Below are 19018 nucleotides of genomic sequence, written 5' to 3' on the forward strand. Positions count from 1 at the left end.
GATCATAATTAAATCTGGATTTGTCAGCTTTAGGTATGGTTTCACTGTTTTCATATTTCCCATCACATTGAAACTGCTTGGCTGATTTCACCTCCAGTAAGGTCTTTTCAAATTTAAAAAAAAAAAAAAGACATGAAAATTCATTTCAGAAATTAAACTTTAAAGGTTTTCCTCACCAAGGCCTCGCAGAAACTTGTTTACTCCACTTTGTTCGGTGTCTGGGAGCTCTTCCAGATACTGCTCAACCCTCTGCTCGAAGAGCCCTGTGGACAGGAAAAAACGGAGCTGGGGTGACCCCTGTCTGCCCAAACCCCTTTCCCGCGGCCCCTGTGCCCCAGCTTTTTACTTTCCGAGCCCTCGGCCTCTGTCACTCCGCGAGATGTCACCGCCGGGACGCGGCTGGGCACTCTCATGCGACACCAGGACAGGCCCCGCAGGACCCGACCCTGCGCGGCCGGTAACGGACCCGGAACAGCGCGGGGTCAGGGCGGCCCGCGCTCCCCGCCGGCCTCGCTGCGCCCCTGCGGGAGGCCGGCCCTGCCCGAGCCAGCCGCCAGCACCGGGACATGCCGGCACCGGACCGCCGTGCGCCGCAGCCCAGCGGGACCACCGGCAGGCGGCACCGAGTGCTCGGCTCCGCTCAGCGGCTACAGCCCCAGCAAGGCCGGAACGTCCCGGGGCCGCTGCGCTCCGCCTCCCGCTCCCGGCCCTCGCCAGGCGCGGTCCCGGCTGCAAAACCCCCGCATCGTCCCGCCGCACACGACGCTGCGAACCGGACCGGGACCTAGACCCGGACCCGAGCCCGAGCCCGAGCCCGAGCCCACCTCCGCCGGCCCCCGCGCTGCTCCCGCAGGCGGCGCGGCGGCGCCACGTGCGCCTGCCCCGCCCCTTGGCGAGAGCGCAGCGGCGGGAGCGGGTGCGGGTGTGGGTGTCGGTGCGGGTGTGGGTCCGGTTCCGGTTCCGAGCGCCGCCCCAAGCGACCTGAGGTTGTACGGACCCTCTCTGAGGACGCTCTCGGGGACGGGTCCTATCAGGGCTGGGCTGCGCCCTTCGCAGGGTCGTTGCCAGTTTCAGTGCTGAGTGATGTAAAGCGCTCGGGTGTGAAAGTTCTTCTGGTTTAAAGATCTGTTTTATCACCCCCACACCCCCAATCTAGGCCCACCAGAAGCGGACAACGTGTTTCGGGAGATTTGTCAGCCCCACAATGCTTGCTCTGCCCGAACAGCAGGCAGACACTAACCAGGGCACCGGGGAAGGAACGCGCACTGGGGGACACAAACCCACCCTTACCTTTTGCCCTGCATTTCCTCAGCTCTCTGTCCTGGATGAAGCCAGCAAACATTTGGGATTCCATGAAAACTTCCAAGAAGCGGCGGATGCTCTTGGAGGCCACAGATTTACGGAACGCCTCCCTTTGGAAGGCACGCTCTCCTTTTTCATTCTGGGTTAGGAACAGGGAATAATGGCCAACTGTCTCCACAAAGAATCGGATAAAAACCTCAGACACTAATCCATTCAGGGTGTTACATTCTGCAAAATAAGGCAGCAATAAGACACCAAAATCAGCTGCTAGCAGAGCTGTCAGCATTGTCACCCACACGGGGCCAGGTACTGTCATTTAGCGTTTTGCTCATGCCGTGTTAATACATAATAATATATAATAATATAATAATATATAATATATAATAATAAAGGAGCGGTACCGGCTCCTTGCAGCTTTGGGTATATATCAGGTAGGCTGAGGGCTTTCTAATCAAGAGTACCCGTCTACATAATTGGTGTTCCATAACCAAAAGTCAATGAGAAATACAAATCCTCAGTAAACAGCTCAGAAAATTAAAAAGTTTATGGGTGCTTCATCAAAATTATGCCTCATTTTTTAACTCTTGAGTAAGTTTTCTTGAGAACCATGTGGATGACTCAGAATTAAAACGTTTGTTCTGGGGATAAGACGACTTTACCGAGAACTGATCAAAAAGAGTATTTGTAGAATTTGTGTTTTCATCATTTCTGAGATGTTGAAGTAGTTTTACATATGTAACACAGAGGAGTAGAAATAAATTTCAAAAACTGAATAGGGGCCTGTTTCATACCTTTTAACCACAGGCATTTAAATTCACCCTGGGCTGTTTTTATAATTGCTGGAGAGAAATACGAGCCTTCAGAGGCAACTCGGCCCCTCTTGCACTGAAACTATTTTCTGGAGGTATCTGCTTCTCTCCTCTGAATACACCAAGTGCCAAGAGCAACTCCGAACTCAGACACACCCCTAAGCATGTATAATTATCTGGATTGAATTAAGGCCAAATTAACTGCAAACCTCTGAGTAAAGGTTTAGAGGCACTCATGGGAGGACATGTCATTTACAAAAAAATTAAAGTAGATTGCTGGCAATGTATTACTGTGGGTTGATGCTATCAGTCCCATTGCCTGTGTGTTCAGAGACCCTGATGTTGCAAAAGGTATTTGAGCACTAAAGTCTCATCTTCCTTTCTCCTGGATGGAAAGTCAATACTACCTGTATGCTCTTTTATACAAGTCCCTGTTTCCAAATGAACTTACCATCATCTGAATCACTATCTGAATCCTGATTTATCAGTTCATTCTTTCTCTCTAGAGCCTGCTCCAGAGCAGCTTGCAGTTTTCTAGGTAATAGTGTGTCTTCATCATCCATCTGACAGAGAAAAAAAAAGTCATCTTTGAATCACTTTAATCTATGCAGCAACAACAGCAAATACTTTTGCAAGGTTTAAAGTTCAAAAGAAAAGCATTTTCTCTCTGCTACTGTCATGCCTACATAAACAAAATAATTAAAATCTATATGCAACTATCATATATTTCTAAACAAAATTTCTTGTCACTCTTAACGAGATTAAAGTCAGGAATGATAATCCAAAGAGCAAGGTAAGCCTACAGAAACTTGGAATCAGCTCGTTACGTGATGGAGAGTCCAAATAGTTGTTTTTAACTAAATACACATCATGCCAAGCCCAGCTACCTGTACACACAGCTGCCCGAGGTGGGTTTAGGCAGCTGCTTCGGTTCTTGACAGTTGTTTGTACCTATATTCTAGTATATCTTGTTTTCTGGGTTTTCCCCCTGTTGTTCTCTTAGTCCTATTTAAAGCTTGTTCAGCAAAAGTGAGTAGACACAAGAATCTTAGCTCTGCAACCACTATTCAGCAGCCATATTGTCCAGGGAATTGTACAAGAAAGTTTACTCATCTAACCTGCAGATTGTTATTTTTGAAATTATTTAGTGCCACGTTACTATCAGGAGATGTGATCCTTCGTCTCCTTGTTTCCAAGGTCATGGTTTTCCTGCCACATTAAACTATTCTTCACCTTTTCTCTCTCACTCGGAAACTTTTCTTTGCAGTTTTTGTCCTTTTCACCTCCAACCACATGAGAGTTTTTGCTAACATGATGTTATTAACTTTGGATGTTTTCTCTGCACTGTGAACACTTCTTTATTTCTTCTGACAGTCACAGCCTCGATCCCTTTTGCACATCTGAGGAGTTTTTATTTGCAGGCGACAGAAAAGTAGCACTTTTTTTTTTCTAATCTCTTTCCCACTGCCCAATTCCTGCCAAATATCTCTAATCAAAGAAACCTAATCATATTACAGGAGTAAACCGCTTGCTAGGCTGCATGGCAACATTTCAAACTGTACTTTACCTGTCTGATGAATCGATCTGATCCCAGGTTAACCATCAGAGCCTAAAGAAAAGAAAACACTATAGTGAAATATATCTGAAGAGACAGAAGACATTCCTTTGTATTTGCCTTTTAATAGTGAAAGATCATCTGAACAGTCACAAGCCTCAACATGAATCAAATTCCTGCTGTGAAACAACACGTTATGTGGTTTATAAAACAAGAAGATAAAGCTTTTCTTTAGAGCTTAAAATCTAATTTAATGTAGTTAGATACAACAGATCTCATACTAGGTTAATAGGTAAAAAAAAAAATATCTAAAAGGGTTAGGCAGGTGTTTTTTCTTAAACCTAAGCAAGTTATTGCTAATAATTTTTGTTAAATGTGCAGATGAAAAGTGTTTCAGAGGGGTTTAAAGAAAACAGTGTCACTTGAGGCAGCAGGGTTTGTGAAGGGCAAGGGTGTGAAATATTAATGATGATGAAGCAGCAAAGCTGAGAGATGGAGCTGGGCAGCTGTGGGAGAGCAAAGTTGGGAAAGTGGGAGGAAAACAGAGCCAAGATTTACATGGTCTGGAGGCACAGAGGGCCCTGAATGCGAACACAAGAAAAGAAAATTTCATAGATAAATGACAGGAAACTAATAGAAGTAAGAGAGAAGACTGTGCCCTTGAGGGTTTTTTTGTGGTATTTTACTGGAAGAGCCGATGAAGTGCAACTCTGATTTGATTTCCCATAGAGTATTAACAAAGTCTTAGAAGTGAAAAAAGAAAAAAAAGCTTTAAAGGTGTTCTTTTTTGTTTTTCTGTGCTGGCTATGGCTTCATGCACAACTTCTATTAGCATTAATAAGCGTCGTAGCAAATGGCACTTCATGTCTTCCTCTTCATGTTCCAGGTCCAACAAAATCAGAGCAATTCAGCATATTTACGCTGTACTTACTTGTTGACCAGGTTAACATTCACTTTGCCCTGTCGAGGTGCCAGGTATGGGAAGAGGAATGGAGTAAAGAGGAGACTAAACTTACTACTGCAGTTTTACCAAGAGGCAGTTGCCCGTGAGAATTGGGCAGAGAAGAAACAAAGAGGCAGATTAAAAATTAAACATGTGAGGACTGGCAGGCCCTCTCCAGGATGAGGCCAGCTTTACTCCAGGCAAACAACCCCGGTGCCATCTCCTACCTCCTCTACGGGCAGCTCCTTGAGCTTGGGCAGAGAGCTGGAGAGCAGTCCCACCAGGAAGGGCGTAGGGCAGCACACGATGTCGATCATGGACGAGGGCAGGACGGGAATGAAGGTGTGCTGCCAGGAGAAGGGGTACAGCAGGGCCACCACGGCGTGCGAGCAGCTCGAGAGGGTGCTGGGGAGAGAGGGGCGACCACATTAGCAGGGGTTCTTTTTTGTCTAGGACATCTACCACTTGCTGACAAACCCGGTGCGTTCAAATGCAAGTGCCCACGGGCTGTCACCTCTGACTGCAGACAGCCCGCGTCCCCTTCCAGTCCCTGCCAGTCCCGTACTGGGCACTGGGGTAGTTTTGCCCACACTCACCTCCAGGTAACTTGAAACTAAAGATAAAAACCTGAAATCAATTTGTTTGATCATAGCAGTCAGGAGACACTTTGATCTAGAAGATGAGGTTTAATGTCCCCAGCAACACTTATAGCAGCTACCGTGAATGATGCCTGAACTCCAAAAGCAACTTCTGTTCTTAGCTGCTATAACCGTGTCAGTAGTAAAAAAAAGCATAATACTGATGTTCTTATGTGGAGCACTAACGCATAAACAAGGGAAAATGAAAAATAAAAAGTCAAAAAATAAGAATCTTAAACAAAAACTCTACTAAAGCAGATGCAAAATAACCCCAATGATCAATACGTACTCTGAAGGAAACCAAATAAAAGCAACATTTTTTCAAGGTTTGTATAGATTTGTGACAACAACATATTTTTTAATGGGCTTATTGACCACCTCTAGTAATAAATGTATTAACCGTGCTCGGTAGAGGACTCTAAAATATATATTGGTATCCCCTAAACATTAATGCTTGATATCATTTACGGAAAATTTTTTGCATGCATTGTCCTTCCATCTACTGAATCTGATTCCCTTTTACAGTCACGTGGTTTCCAAATGTTAAAAATAAAGGAACATGATTACCAAGCTAGTTTTAGCATCAGGGGAATATGACAGACTCTCAATTTCAGAGCTTTGATTTTGGACTGAGTTACAACATCTGCTTCTCACCAGCTGAGGATGACAGAAATTTGGAATTTTACCCAGCCTAGCATGACTGAGCTAATTTTCTCACAGTGTAAACTTCTGCTGTGCTTAATGTAGCCACAAAGAACTATAAATAACTGATAACTTCGGAGCTGTTACTGCTTGAGAATGCTGGGGAGAAATGCGGATTTCTTCTGCTGCAAGGCTTGTTGGAGACTTTAGGTGGCATCAGACCTCCACCAGAATAACCTTGGCGAGCATTTTCAGTTGTGGATTACTCCAAGGCCAGGAGAAAGGTTTCACCTGTTTGTTCCTGTCAGTGATTAACCTTTGCAGTTTGCTGAATGGGAAAAGTGAGAACTAGAGGACAAAGAGAGAAAACGTTGGGGAAGAGAAAATGCTTGTCTTTTACTGCAAATAATCTGTTGGGTTGGTTTTACTTGACACTTACTTTAAGATCCATAAATCACAGCATGATTTTATGACATATGTTGCCTGACATGAGTTTATTGTAAAAATGATGCTGTTTCTCTCTTTCTGTTTTGTTTTTTTTTTAATAGCAGGCAATGATGCTGCAGTTGCCTCATGCTTTTGTCTACCATAGCAAGCAGAGCGGTATGTTCCAGAAGAGCTGCGGAGCATTGTACAGGCTCCCAGTGCTTTCTTAAGCTCGCTTTAACAACTCTGTGGCATTTTCAACTACTACAAAGTCAGTCATCCTAGCTGAGTGACTAAAAAAAGAGCCACATTAAGCTAAAAGCAGGAAGACAAACATTCTTCTGATATTCGGTTAGCATTTTTTTCCTTTCTATAGAATGCCCTTTTGTAACTTGTTGTTTTACGCGCAGTGCTGTGACGTAAATCAGCCCCTGCATCCTCCCGGCCGTGCTGTTCCCACACTAAGGGAGGCTTCGGGCTCCAGCCCAGGACGCTGGTTTCTCTTCCAGAGCTTTCCCGGGCGCTGGCAGGGATGAGGCAGCAGCTGGAGCAGCGGGGGCCATGGGGGTGTCCTGTGGCAGCGTCCCGCGGGTCACGCCATCACCCTTGTCACCACCTCCGCCTGCGCATTTTAAGGCTCCACACACAGTTTTTCAGCATTCAGCCTCAGGAAACCTTTCCCTGAGATGCCTCAGGCTGAGCCCCCATGAAACACTTGCTCCAAACTTTCAGTCCCCAGAGTCGCCCTCCCAGATGCGGCTCATGCGGCGGGAGCCGCACGCCCCCTTACCAAACTCCTGCTTGTACAAAGCACCCGTGTGTCTTCTCTAGCTGGGAAGATTCACATTTAGACAGGGTACACATCTTTCACTTCAGCATGAGCTTTTCGCGTTCCATGAGGTAAAATTCAAGAGCTGATGGATGTAAGGGAACTCCCCAGTTTAAATCTCTAAAAATATGGTTCAGATCCTTTTAAAAGGGTATTATTCAGAAAAGCATGTTTGGAAAATTAAAAAAAGAAAGCCCTGCCCTGGGAAACCAGCTCCGCTCCAGTTTTTCCTTTCAAGATGTACAACCCACATATTGTCCCACTGTTCTTGTTTATGAGAAATAAGGTCAGATGATTTATTTTCTTTAAGATGTGTGAAGCACACAATGTAAAGCAACAGAACAGTCAAAGAAATTAGATTTTAGAAATATTTTCAGTTTTAATAGTCTAGGGCAGTTTTGGTAATCTGGAGAGCTGGTTTGAGAATAGGCTTTTTCATTTGGTCTGTGCAGTTTTACAGGAACACTGCATAATGTTCTAGCTGTCATCCTACTGGAAAACACTTCTTTTATTACCCATATGCAGGTAATTTTATACGTGGGCACAAGAAACCCAACTATTGCATGAGTCACACACTAACAAGGAGCATAAACCATCATGTACTTTAGAGGGCAAGCACTGCCAGAGTTGTGCACAAGCGGGAGATGCACTGTGATGGTCCCAGGGAGCAAAGGCAATCCACCATTTCTCCTTCCAGTTTTTTTTTCCATGGTCATCATCTTGTTAAAAATTATTTGGATTTTGCCCAGGTTTTGGTTCTTCCTGTGCCTTTTAATCACTAGTTGAAAAAAGCCTTTAGTATTTGATCTTCTCTCCATGAAACTATTAATATGATATTATATCGTCTTCTGGAGACATTCTTAATCACAAATTTCTCTTGAAGAAGAGATCTTTTATCACATTACAGAGAAAAGATGTCAGTGCTTCTTTCCCACTCAAAGCTGATTTATCTTCCTCTGGGCTATTTTGTTTTCTAGATCATTTTCTCATGATAGTGAACAGAAACGTTTCCTTGTTGTTTATTTGGCTGTGGAGACACAAGGCTCAGATTAAGAGCAGAGGCACAGGAATTTCAGACATTACCATGACTCAGCTGAATCATGAAGACTGCTTGTGCACATGATTTAGGCCCATGTCAAAGGCAAATCAACATTACATTACAAGAACATTCACTGTCCTTTAGGTAGGAGGATGTCTGCTATCAGTTTCTGCATCAGTCAACCAAAAAGTAACCCAAAGCCCAGGCTGTATTAATATCTAATCACAGCACAACTACCACATTCTGAGAAACACGCGTTGTGTGCTGTAAAACCCTGAAGGGACGCTGCCCAGGCTGCGGGGAGCACTGCCCATGCGGATGCTGGTGCTGGACATGTCTGCTTCAGAGGACCATGGCTCGTTGTGTACCGCATGTCACCAACTCTCAAGAAACATTAAAGTCATATTCAGTTACACGTACTACTCACATTGGAAATATTCCACAGATACAATTGATAACTCTATTTTTGGCAGAATGAGAGCCCAAAGTTATATTCCTTCTCACTTCCCCCTCTACCACCTACAATTTCTTACAGACCCAGGGGACCCTCACACACCGAGCATCTCCTAAGTCCAGGACTAAGCTGCTAGCACAGACAACCACTTGCTGGCAGAGCTCCCTGATCCTACCTTGCTGCTTTCATGCACATCTACAGTCATTCTGGCATTTGCACTGAAGAAGAGGATGGTGAGAATATCCCTTCCCCTTCCTCCTCCTCTCCCAAGGGACAGACCAGCTCTCTCAGCCAGGAGAGGAGGGAGGAACAGCCCTCGGGCGCGGGGCCGAGCCACGCAGCAGCTCCGTCACCCCAGGGCTGGTGCCAGCTCTGTGCTGTGCTGATGCTCTGGACCACGCACAGGACTGGGACTGATTGTCAGAATCTGGTCCCTCTGCTTCCTCAGATGGAGAAACATAGCAAAAAAATGTAAATTCACAAAGAAGTGTTTCCACTGCCTATGTTTACTTTTCCACAACCTTTTCATGTTTCTCATTTCTCCCTGCTGATTTAATAACGTGACTCTGCCCACATTTGCTGAACACTTTCATCTGCTGTGTTAAGGTGTGTGTGCTCCAGCTCCCAACAGCGCTGTGACCGAGATACCTCGCTGACCCACGTCCTCTCTTCTGCTCGGGAGAGCTTCCTCCTCTTGAGGCTGGAGTCTGGAGTTTCTGTCCTTCCCAGGTGTTACACCCCCCTGCCTCCTCACAGGCCGTGGCTGTGCTCCACTGTGCTGGCTCCTGCCCTTGTGCCACTGACAACTGCAGAGCAAAACCAGATGCCTGCCACTTCCCTCCTACACCCTTCAATGCCTCCCCAGCTCCTGGATTAACTCCAGTCTCTGACAGACAAAGAGACAGAGAAGTCTGTGACAACTCTGCAAGATAAAACGACGTGAGAGGTTTGCAGAGGACTCTGTAAAACACTCTGGGAAAGGCTACAGGGCCAAGCATTCAGACAGAAGAGCCAGAGGGGAATGACAAAGCAGAAAGCTTGAAAAGCATCAAGACAGAAGTAAAAATTGTAGCAGACTGCTACAGTTTGGGTGGGAGATGGAGCGCACATAGCATTGTTGTCACAGAGCAGAACCATGCTGTGCTAGATACAATACACACCTCAGCTCTGAAAAAATAAAGCTTCCTCTGAGTGCACAAGAATAAATAATAGTAGCACTTTTATTCAGGTGGATAAGACAAAGTAATAGCATCAGGGACAAGAAGTAAATGAAAATGTATCAGTATTGCAAGTGGCATCCTCCATACTCCAGCTGTCTCTCTGTAATCAGCTCCTGCAGCATCCCTGCGGGAGCTCTGTTTAAAGCAAGCCCTCGGGCATCCCGGGCCTGTCGGAAGAGCCAGACGACAACAGGGAGATGTCACTGCTGTCTCCCTGCCCCACAGCGTGGGTGCTCAGCTCCAGCACCCCCTGACCCCCTGGGAGTGAGGCTCTGTGCCCCCACAGCCCCCCAGATCAACAGCTTGTGCTGTAGGACATACGTTTCATTAACCCAGATACCACCAACTGCTCTCCAAAAACGGCAGGGAGGAATGAAACGAGAATTCAATAAAATCTTTGATACAATGCTGCAGGACACCTCCAGTTTTCTAGCCAGTGTGAAAGTGTCAGACACAACAGCGTTTCTTCCTATACCAAATTATTTCTGATTGTTCCTCTCTTACCACTCCAGGACATTGAAAAGGGAAAATATCTTCAGTTCCTCTCTTTTGATTCAAACCAAATAAATTACATGTTTTTTCAGCTTTTTGTCAAGCACACCTACCCCGTGAATATAATAAGATCATGTGAGTTGATGTTGCTAGAGGAGAAGTGAGCATGGTGAGTGAGCCGTCTGACTGCACGGCTGCAGCCCCGAGTTTGGGAATGAGTGAGGACACGCGCTTGGGGACAACGGGCACACTCAGAGGCTCCACATTGGGTGCAGAGAGGGCTGGGGAAGGGCCGTGGCAGGAGATGGCTGCAGGAAGTGTGTGGGACAACCTTCTCACCAGGAACAAGAAGCAGCAATATATACCTTTGTGCTTGTGAACCAATACTGAAGTGAAGCTAAGTGGAGATCTTTTGAGAATCGAAGCTGTCACGGGTAATGTCACTGCTGATCGGGGATTACAGGACACTGTGTGTTCATGCATAAGGTGTGTAACTACTGATGGGTCTGGGAGAGCTGCCTGTTTGTAGGGTTGCTTGCATTTGTAAGGCACAATTTTTACATGATCAGGATTCAAAATTTAACTTCTTTTCACTTAAGTTTTTAAGCTTGTGTGTCTGCCTCTGGATAACGATTTTGTTTTCCAATTTCAGGGAAAATTATACAAAATCATAAAGTAATTCAGGTGGGAAGAGACCTCAGGAGGTCAGCTGATCCAACTCTGCTTGGCATCAGATCAGTTTATTTCCAAAGCCAGTTAAAAAACATGTTATTTTGTTATGTGAAACATCTTTGCTGCCCCTTTTTGTGAAAGAGTGGCGTGTTTTGGTAGTAAGGATGTGAAGGCTGGCAGGAGGCAGTGACCTGTGTGCCAAGGACTCCTACCAGTGATGTCTAAACTCACTCTGATTCAGCTATGTTAGAAGGCATCTTTAAATAATATACTTGTGCATACTAAAAAGAGACTTATTTAGCTGCTAATTTCTTCAGAATAAATTTTTCACACTAAGCAGCACCTTCTTTTCCATTGTAGCCCTGGGATACCCAGAGAAATGGGAGGCTCATCTGGGAGAGGAAGATCATCTTCGTCCTGCAGGATGAAGGAAAGGAAGAAGGAAAGGAAGGAAGGGGAGGAGGCTGAATTAAATGCAAAGAGGTAAGAATAAGACCTGTGAGGCAGAACTGGGAGGGGAGGAAGATAAAAAGATCCTGGTGAACAGGTGAAAAGAGAACACGGACTGAGGGCAAAGAGGCTGGGGTGCAAAACTAAGGGATGAAACAGTGACGGGCTGGGCTGAATGACACGAGGACCAGGGAAAACAATTTAATATGAACATGGATAAAGCTCTGTCATGCATATGTGGCCGAATTATCAGGTCCAAGGACTGCGAGACAGGCTGATGCCAATGACCCATTCTCATTTGGTGCCAGAGATGCTGAGAGGAGCTGCAGCTGCGGGACAGGAGGTCAGGCACCGGCAACGCTGAAGGTGTGTGACAGAGGCTCAAAGCTCACTCATTGTACAGCTGTAAATCCAATATAACGGGTGTTCGTACACTTCGGCCACTTGTGCGCTGCTCCCCCCCAGCCCCACTATGCACAGCCTGCTATAATCAGACAGACACAAACCCACCGTTTCTGTCAGGAAGAGTTTTCAAACTGAAAAGACAAGTTTCCTCCACAATGGCTACATTTACCTGTATGCGAGAGATTGTGATAAAAAAATACCACCAGAATTTGTGCTCAGGTTGTTGCTGTTTGATGTCAATGCAAATTAATTTTAATAGAGTCATTTATCTGGACAATGACAGAAAACGTATTTCTAATGATTACAGAGCAGCAGGAGTTATAGTCAGTTCATGCCTGGCTTCACCAATTAAAAACAAAGCACGAGGGGACCAGCAAAATGTTGGTTTAGGCTTTGATTCGGCACAAGTTTTGGCCTTAATTAACTTTCATTGTGCTGAAATACTTTGCTGAAATGAAGCCTCAAAGACCTTCTCTTTTTCCACTTCTATTTTAATCAGATGAGCCCGCAAGTACACACACAAGACATGATCACCCCTTTTGAAGCACGAGTGCCCTGACTGCTGTGGAAAAGAGTGCTGTCTGAATGGCTGCAAACTCAGCTCCTTGTCAGCAAGGCATGTTCCAGCTTCTGAAATTTGAATAATTTTTTGCTTTTCTAGAAGCCCTTCAGGGTTAAAGCAAATTACAGAGAATCCTTCAAGCCTGTATAAGGAGGCTTGGAAGTTGAGTCTATAATTTTTTAAGCTATTAAATAGCTTTAATTTTAATGTATTATTGATATATTTATTAACTTTTAATAATGTAATTTAATTTTTTAATTACATAATTATATCCCTGCCCCCCCGATTGAGAACTCCCTGTAGCAGAATCCTTCTGTAAAGGTCCCACCCCCATGCAGGGGTGTATGGAGAGAATGACCTCCCTGCCAAGGCTCCTCTCCTCCCAGACCTTCAGGTGAAGCTGCGCACATCTGGATGGCTGCAGGCAGTGCGGGATGGAGCAACTGCATCCGCAACTTGAAAGGGGGTTCTGAACTTTCTGAATATCCTCCTACTAAACCTGACCCTTCTCTAGAATAATCAATGAGATGTTTAAAATAAAATTAGTGGCAGCACATATTCGTGGACAATTAAGAGAATTTAGGCTGTAAAAGCCAGAGTAATATTTTGCGTTGTGATTTACTTTTTAAAGCAAATGCGTAAGTTAGAGTTGAAGTAAGTCACGACATGAGGTCTTTAGTATCTGGCCTAAAGTACTCTGCTAATACTGTACCTCCGATCAGTACCCAACATCCTTCTTTTCAAGAAATATGAACAAATTTGCATGTGCATATTTTAGGTTACTTTTTCTCTTGATGTCAGTGGACACCTGCCAATAGAAAGCTCTGCTTTTATTGTCTAAATAAAATAAGGAATTCCTTAATATAAGTGCAATTATGACAGAGAGGAACACCTACAATTCATGTGGGAATCACGGAGAGCTGAGTCCACTTGGGCCAACTCAAATGCAGCAGAGCCAATTTGAACATTTCATACTCAATCATTACCCATGCTACAATAACTATTGCTGCAGTTGATCTCTGTGGCTGGATAAGGAGCTCTCTAAAGCACAAATGAGAGGTGTTCCTCATCTGTTACGCACTGTAACATATATTACCCAGTATTAGCAGTGAGGTAACAACTCTTACTCCAGAAACAGGTGAAAATCCCTCACTCTGCACAGGAGCTTGACAAAGGAAAAGTATTATTCAAGAGAGTGACATTTCCCAGGTGGGTGGCTGATTTAGCAAACAGGAGCGCTGCTATCACACCGTGTCCATCAGCTCCCTCGCCCCCTGAGCCAGGATTCCCCCACCTGGCAGCAGCAGCCCAACGCGAAAGTGAGAACACAACTGTGCTCTTGCCAAGGGTGAAAGGCAGAGTCACAGTGGCTCCTCTAACCTGAATGCTGACACGTTTGCTGCAAGTGACCTTTGTGATATCTCACAGAGTGCAAACAAGGCCTCAGCGATAACACCGGCAGGGAGAGGGGGGCACAGACTGAGGAGGAAATGCATATTTTCCACATCACATCAGCTCAATTATCAGTTATTGTCTTCTGCAGAATCTTCTTAACTATGCCTACAACTCAAAGAGTGTAGCTACTTAACCCTCACACCCCCCAAAAGGTGGTTTTTACCCGCCAGGTAAACAAGGCAAACGCAAACCTTGTTTCCTAAGAAATGAGTCACACTTCAGGTTATATCTAGTGCTTTCTACAATGCAGCCTGAGAAAAACCAAGCAAAATTCTCATAAAGGAATCACAATACAGCCTCACCTGTCTGGCAAAGCAGTGCTGTAGTTCCTGGCAGTGGGGCACCAGTGGCACAGCTGATTCTGGGACACGTTGCAGTGACTGCTGAAGGTGAGCCACGGAGAGCTCAGGAACTGCGTCCTCCCTGCTGCTGGTGACTCCAGGTGGTCGCTTTTTTATGATAAACACAGTGGTCACAGCTCAGCTCCTGAACTTGTTTTCTCTGACTTTAACTCATGGAGCCATGGGTCTCCATGCTGCCAAGTCAATGAGTACAATTCATGAAGCATACTTGCCCAATGATTTACATCACCACCTGTGTCCTAGTTCTGGTCTATCCTTATCATATTTTACAGAAAATGGAGTGGGCAACATCTTCATCCATAAACTCTTCTCCTACCACATTCCCTTTAGCTTAACCTCACAACTTCCTCTCCTATCTTGTGTTATCTTATTCTACCAGAGTGGTTCATCAGCAGTCTCCCTGTACTTATCTGAACACCTCACCAGGCAATGTGGAGCGGAAGGGGCAAGGGTCTGGCACAGCACTTGCCTGTCTGCTCATTGCTCCCCCACGAGACTTTGTTCAGAAGCACGTGCACAGAAAAGCCTTTCTGTCCCCATAAATGTCCCGTTGCATCAGAGCAGAGGACGTCAGAGAACTTCAGGTAATATTTTGATAGTCTGTGCACTGTGCTAAGATTCATGCTAAGAGCAAGTAACCTACATTTCAGCATTTCCTAAGATGACAACAAAGAGACCAAAGATTATAGCTGTGATGCTCTTGGCAGCCCACGCTGTGATGCAAGAGGGCTGCTGCAGCAATCAGTACCCAACTGTAGTTTACGGTCAACAGCATAAGGACTGAGCAGGTCTGCTATAGTACGATGTGGCCATAGGTGAGTCAGGAAGAGCCAGCGCCCGGGAGCTGCCTGCCCTGCTGGGGTGATGCCTTCTGGCTAAACAGAGATGGACAGAAATATGATGTGCTCTCAGAGATTCCTATTTTAAACTCACTGGATACGTCACTCACCGGATACTCACAGTCAAAGTAATTCAGATTATCAATGTTGTATAATAACTCATTAGGAAATACTATCAAAGAAGAAGTGCAGGGTTCATTTTGACTATATGGGAGGTTTTATTTTTGTTTTTCAAACCAAATATTGGAAGACAGATATTTTATGCAAATTTTCCAAAAGTTATCGTAACTTTACGCTACTTAGTAAATTATTTTACTTCATTAAGGGCTGGGTTTCCATAATCCAGCTCGCACCTGACTGCAACACCTGAGTGACAGAGAGTCTGAGGTCCCACAAACAACCTGCAAAGCGCAACCCTGGCTCATGGCACCAAATCAAGGTTGCACCACATGGAGCTGAGAGCTGCAGAGCAGAGAAGGCACCGTCAGGAGATCTCTCGCTGGGGGAATGGCTTTGAAGTGCTTAATTTAAAAGAAAGCAGAGGAAAGATGATTAAAGATTAATGTGGTTTTAACTAAGACATGATTTTTTGCTCCTGTAATACTTGTGCATGAGAAGAGAGGCACACAAAAGTCCCTGGAGAAAGAGACATGCAAAATGCCCTTCAGAATAAGGCTTTTCAAGCAACTGCCGTTCGACCATATTTTCCACAAATCTCAAGTAAGTGGGACTTTTAGCAAAAAAATCATTGCTTTGACACATCAGCCACCTGCCCAGGCTTTGTCAGGTGGTTACAAGAAGAAACAAAAGCAAAACCCCACACATTTCAAAGTGGAAAGTTATCCTTAGTGCCGACAGCTATCCAGTCCCTTTGTGCAAGAGCGTTTCTTAGCACAGATCCATAACAGTAGCGGTTCTGGCCCAGGTGCTCCAGAGGAGTGTTAACTACTTGTTCTCTCCACACTAGGACCTTTGCTCCCACTAGTTCTTGTTAATGTTCACACTGGCGGGTTCAGATTCGCAGGCAATCATTGCACTATTAACAACATGGCAGCTGTAAAGAAGCATGAAGAATTTTTCTAGGTAATAACAAAGGAGAAGAAGAACAGCCCCAACCCCCTAATCCTTTCTCATTCAAAAGCGGAAAAGAGGGAATCTGTCTAAATCCCCTTGCATGGAGCTAAAGGCCAAGTTGGGAAAACATCGCAACTTACTGCCATATGGTTATTGTGCCAAAAAGCAATCCAGAAGATAATTATGAAAAAACATGGTCGTCTTGGTATCACACACCCTTTCGTGGGGCAGGGGAATGGAGAAAGAATTTTGTTGCACACATAATAAGTGGAAAAATGACTGTTTTCCCACTATAGAGCTTTGGCTAGAGCCTGAAGTGACATAAACAAATAGCACTTGAAAGGAGGCCAGGAGGAAAGGAAAATCATACAGGCTCTACCCTTCTTGTCATATGGCTTATTAAAAATGCCATCAAAGTTTACGGCATATTAAAAATGTCATTGTTAGATTGCTTTTCTCTGGGACTGTGGAATCTTAAACAAACCAGAGACTTAGAAAGGTCATTTTGTTTCTCCGGCTGCCTCTTCTGCCTGACAAGACATTTTCCTACTGTCCACGTACAGCTCCTCTGTTGGCATCAGACGTCACACACCTGAGTGCCAGAGAAATGTCATCCAATGGTACAAAATGTAAGTATCTCTTGAAAGGGGGGAATAAAGTGCAAAATTTCTCTCAAAAACCTTGAGACACAACCTTAAAACAACAGTTTCACATCACATTGAACACCTTCAATTCTAGCATCTAGACTGTAAGACAAGGTGATCAGTGTCTTGCACGACTGCGCTGCATACAAACATCTCACTCAAAGATTACCAGCTATGTTTGGTAGGAAAGAAAGAAGCAGAATATCAAGAAATTGCAGCTACATCAGGCCAAATAATCACATCCGTTACAGAAGGGTTTTTTCCAAGTACGTATGTTTCGACTTAGTGAAGCTTCACAATGCAAGCAGACTGTGAAAAATCAAAGTCCCACAAAAGAAAAGTGATTGCAGGGCAGGTAACAGAGATTCAGACAAACTCGAGAGGATGCTTCTTTTCTAAAAGATCAAGGGTGGTACAAGCTGTTGCCCCTTAGGTAAAGTAGGGGTGGTGTGCAGGTTCTAAATCACTCCTCAACAGGGGCTGATCTGTCTCTCACTGGAGGAAATGGAAACTCTCTGGTCACCTATGTGAAAAATTGATGGTTTTGCTGTAGCATAAATTCTGTCTACTAGGCATGATTACATATTGGATAATTATATGAGGGTTTACTCCTTCTACTGCAGAAATTAGTGGAAAAAAATTCTCCAGCTTATGTTCAGCATGTCAGCCCAGACAAGAACAATAGTCCTAACAGTATTAAGAAAATACTTCAAGATCTTTTGACAAAAAATAAAATACCAAAAGAAATGTAAGCCATACATGCTTCTCCTGGGTTTAGCATAAGATCTGGGAGCTATTACACATTCCACAGGTGCAATAGCTTGCATCTCTAAACAACTCCTTCTTCAATGCACAGCTTTCTTTTAAAAAAAAGAAGTTTTCTTCAAGACAAACAACTGGACTTCTAGCTCAATATAGGGCTGCACCAGATGTGAGCAAGAGAAGAGGTAGTTGTGTCTCCTGTAGCCGTGCTCAGAAATGGTACAGACCAGTTAGAGACTGGCAACAGTAAATTGTCCCTCACAAGCTGTTTTCTGGCATATGTTTGTTGACACTTTTATCTCACCTCTTTTTTTGTAGAGGTTTTTGTGATGTCAGAGAGTAAAGCAAATATTTCTTACTGGTGAAAGCTCAATGTCTGTTTACCAAGCACACTTTCTCTCTTCGTCCTAACACATGCATCTTTACCTTTCAACCTGCAGGCTGGCAAATTTTACAGGTGTTATGATATGACAGACAACTGGAAAGGAGCATTCCCAGGCAGCAGGTGAGCCTAATCAGGCCTATCATTGCTGTAATTAGTTTGTAACAATTATATCCTACTTTTGTTAAAAAAAAATAAACAATAAGTAAATAGGGAATGAGCTTTCACTTCAGTAACCTGCCCCAAAGTTTAGCTACTCCTGCTTTTCCATCTGACCTTGCTACAGGGCTGAGGAGCAATAGTTTACTCTTACTACTAAAACATTTCCACTTATCTCCTATATTTTAACTTGAACTACAAGATCACACTATGATTTTACCTGCTAGATTAAAGGATCCCTAATACTTTTTCTCTAGGTAGGCACTGAGAGATGGGCACCAGGCTGCCTCTCAGCTGCTCACCGTGCTGCTTTCTAGCATGGCCTCACGACTCCCAGAGCAACAGATTCAAATATGAGAACAAACATTAACGCCCCCCGAATGTTCTGGGTGTAACACGCACAGCCCTAAGCTGTCTCTGTCCCTGAGATTAAGGAAATGCCATTGTTTGTTCTGAAAGCCTTTGCCCTTGTATACAAGTACACTCTGCTCCACAAAGTTAACAGAGACATGCCTGTGGGATGACTTCCCCCAGTATTTACATATTTATGCTTCTGTCCTGTATTAGTCAGTGTTTCTGTCTGGAGCCCATAACCTTTGGTCAGGTCTGGGATCCGCCTGGACTTTCTACAGTTGTGCTGGAAGATAGATCCCTCCTGCCAGTCCAAAATACTCTGGGGAGGGGCAGGAAGGTTTTTATCTTTAACAGGATAAAAGGTTTTTATCCTTAACTGGACAAAGCCTTCCCACCTCATAGGTGCCTGGTTTCTGCTTGCAACAGCGCCCCTTGACTTCATGGGGCAAGCTCTGCAGAGGAGGGTTTCAGGGGGCTGCAGCACACCAGCTGACTGACTGCTGGTCCATGTTGGGCCAGGGATGTGTCCTGGCAGAGAAGCATGGAGAG

The 19018-nt window shown here is 44.7% G+C and overlaps 1 protein-coding gene across 10 annotated transcripts in view; it reads right to left on the bottom strand.

Moving 5' to 3' along the window:
* DENND2B (DENN domain containing 2B) overlaps positions 1-19018 on the bottom strand; it is a 176141-nt gene that overhangs the window by 1107 nt on the left and 156016 nt on the right. For all 10 annotated transcript variants that reach the window (XM_065065306.1, XM_065065303.1, XM_065065301.1 and 7 more), the window contains 5 exons: positions 4837-5014; positions 3679-3720; positions 2563-2674; positions 1291-1530; positions 177-263 (listed from right to left, as the gene is read on the bottom strand). In XM_065065306.1, coding sequence (XP_064921378.1) covers positions 177-263; positions 1291-1530; positions 2563-2674; positions 3679-3720; positions 4837-5014 — 659 coding nt within the window. The remainder of the gene's footprint in view (positions 1-176; positions 264-1290; positions 1531-2562; positions 2675-3678; positions 3721-4836; positions 5015-19018) is intronic.

This window comes from Columba livia, chromosome 5 (genome assembly GCF_036013475.1).
Source record: "Columba livia isolate bColLiv1 breed racing homer chromosome 5, bColLiv1.pat.W.v2, whole genome shotgun sequence".
NCBI classification, from domain to species: Eukaryota; Metazoa; Chordata; class Aves; order Columbiformes; family Columbidae; genus Columba; species Columba livia.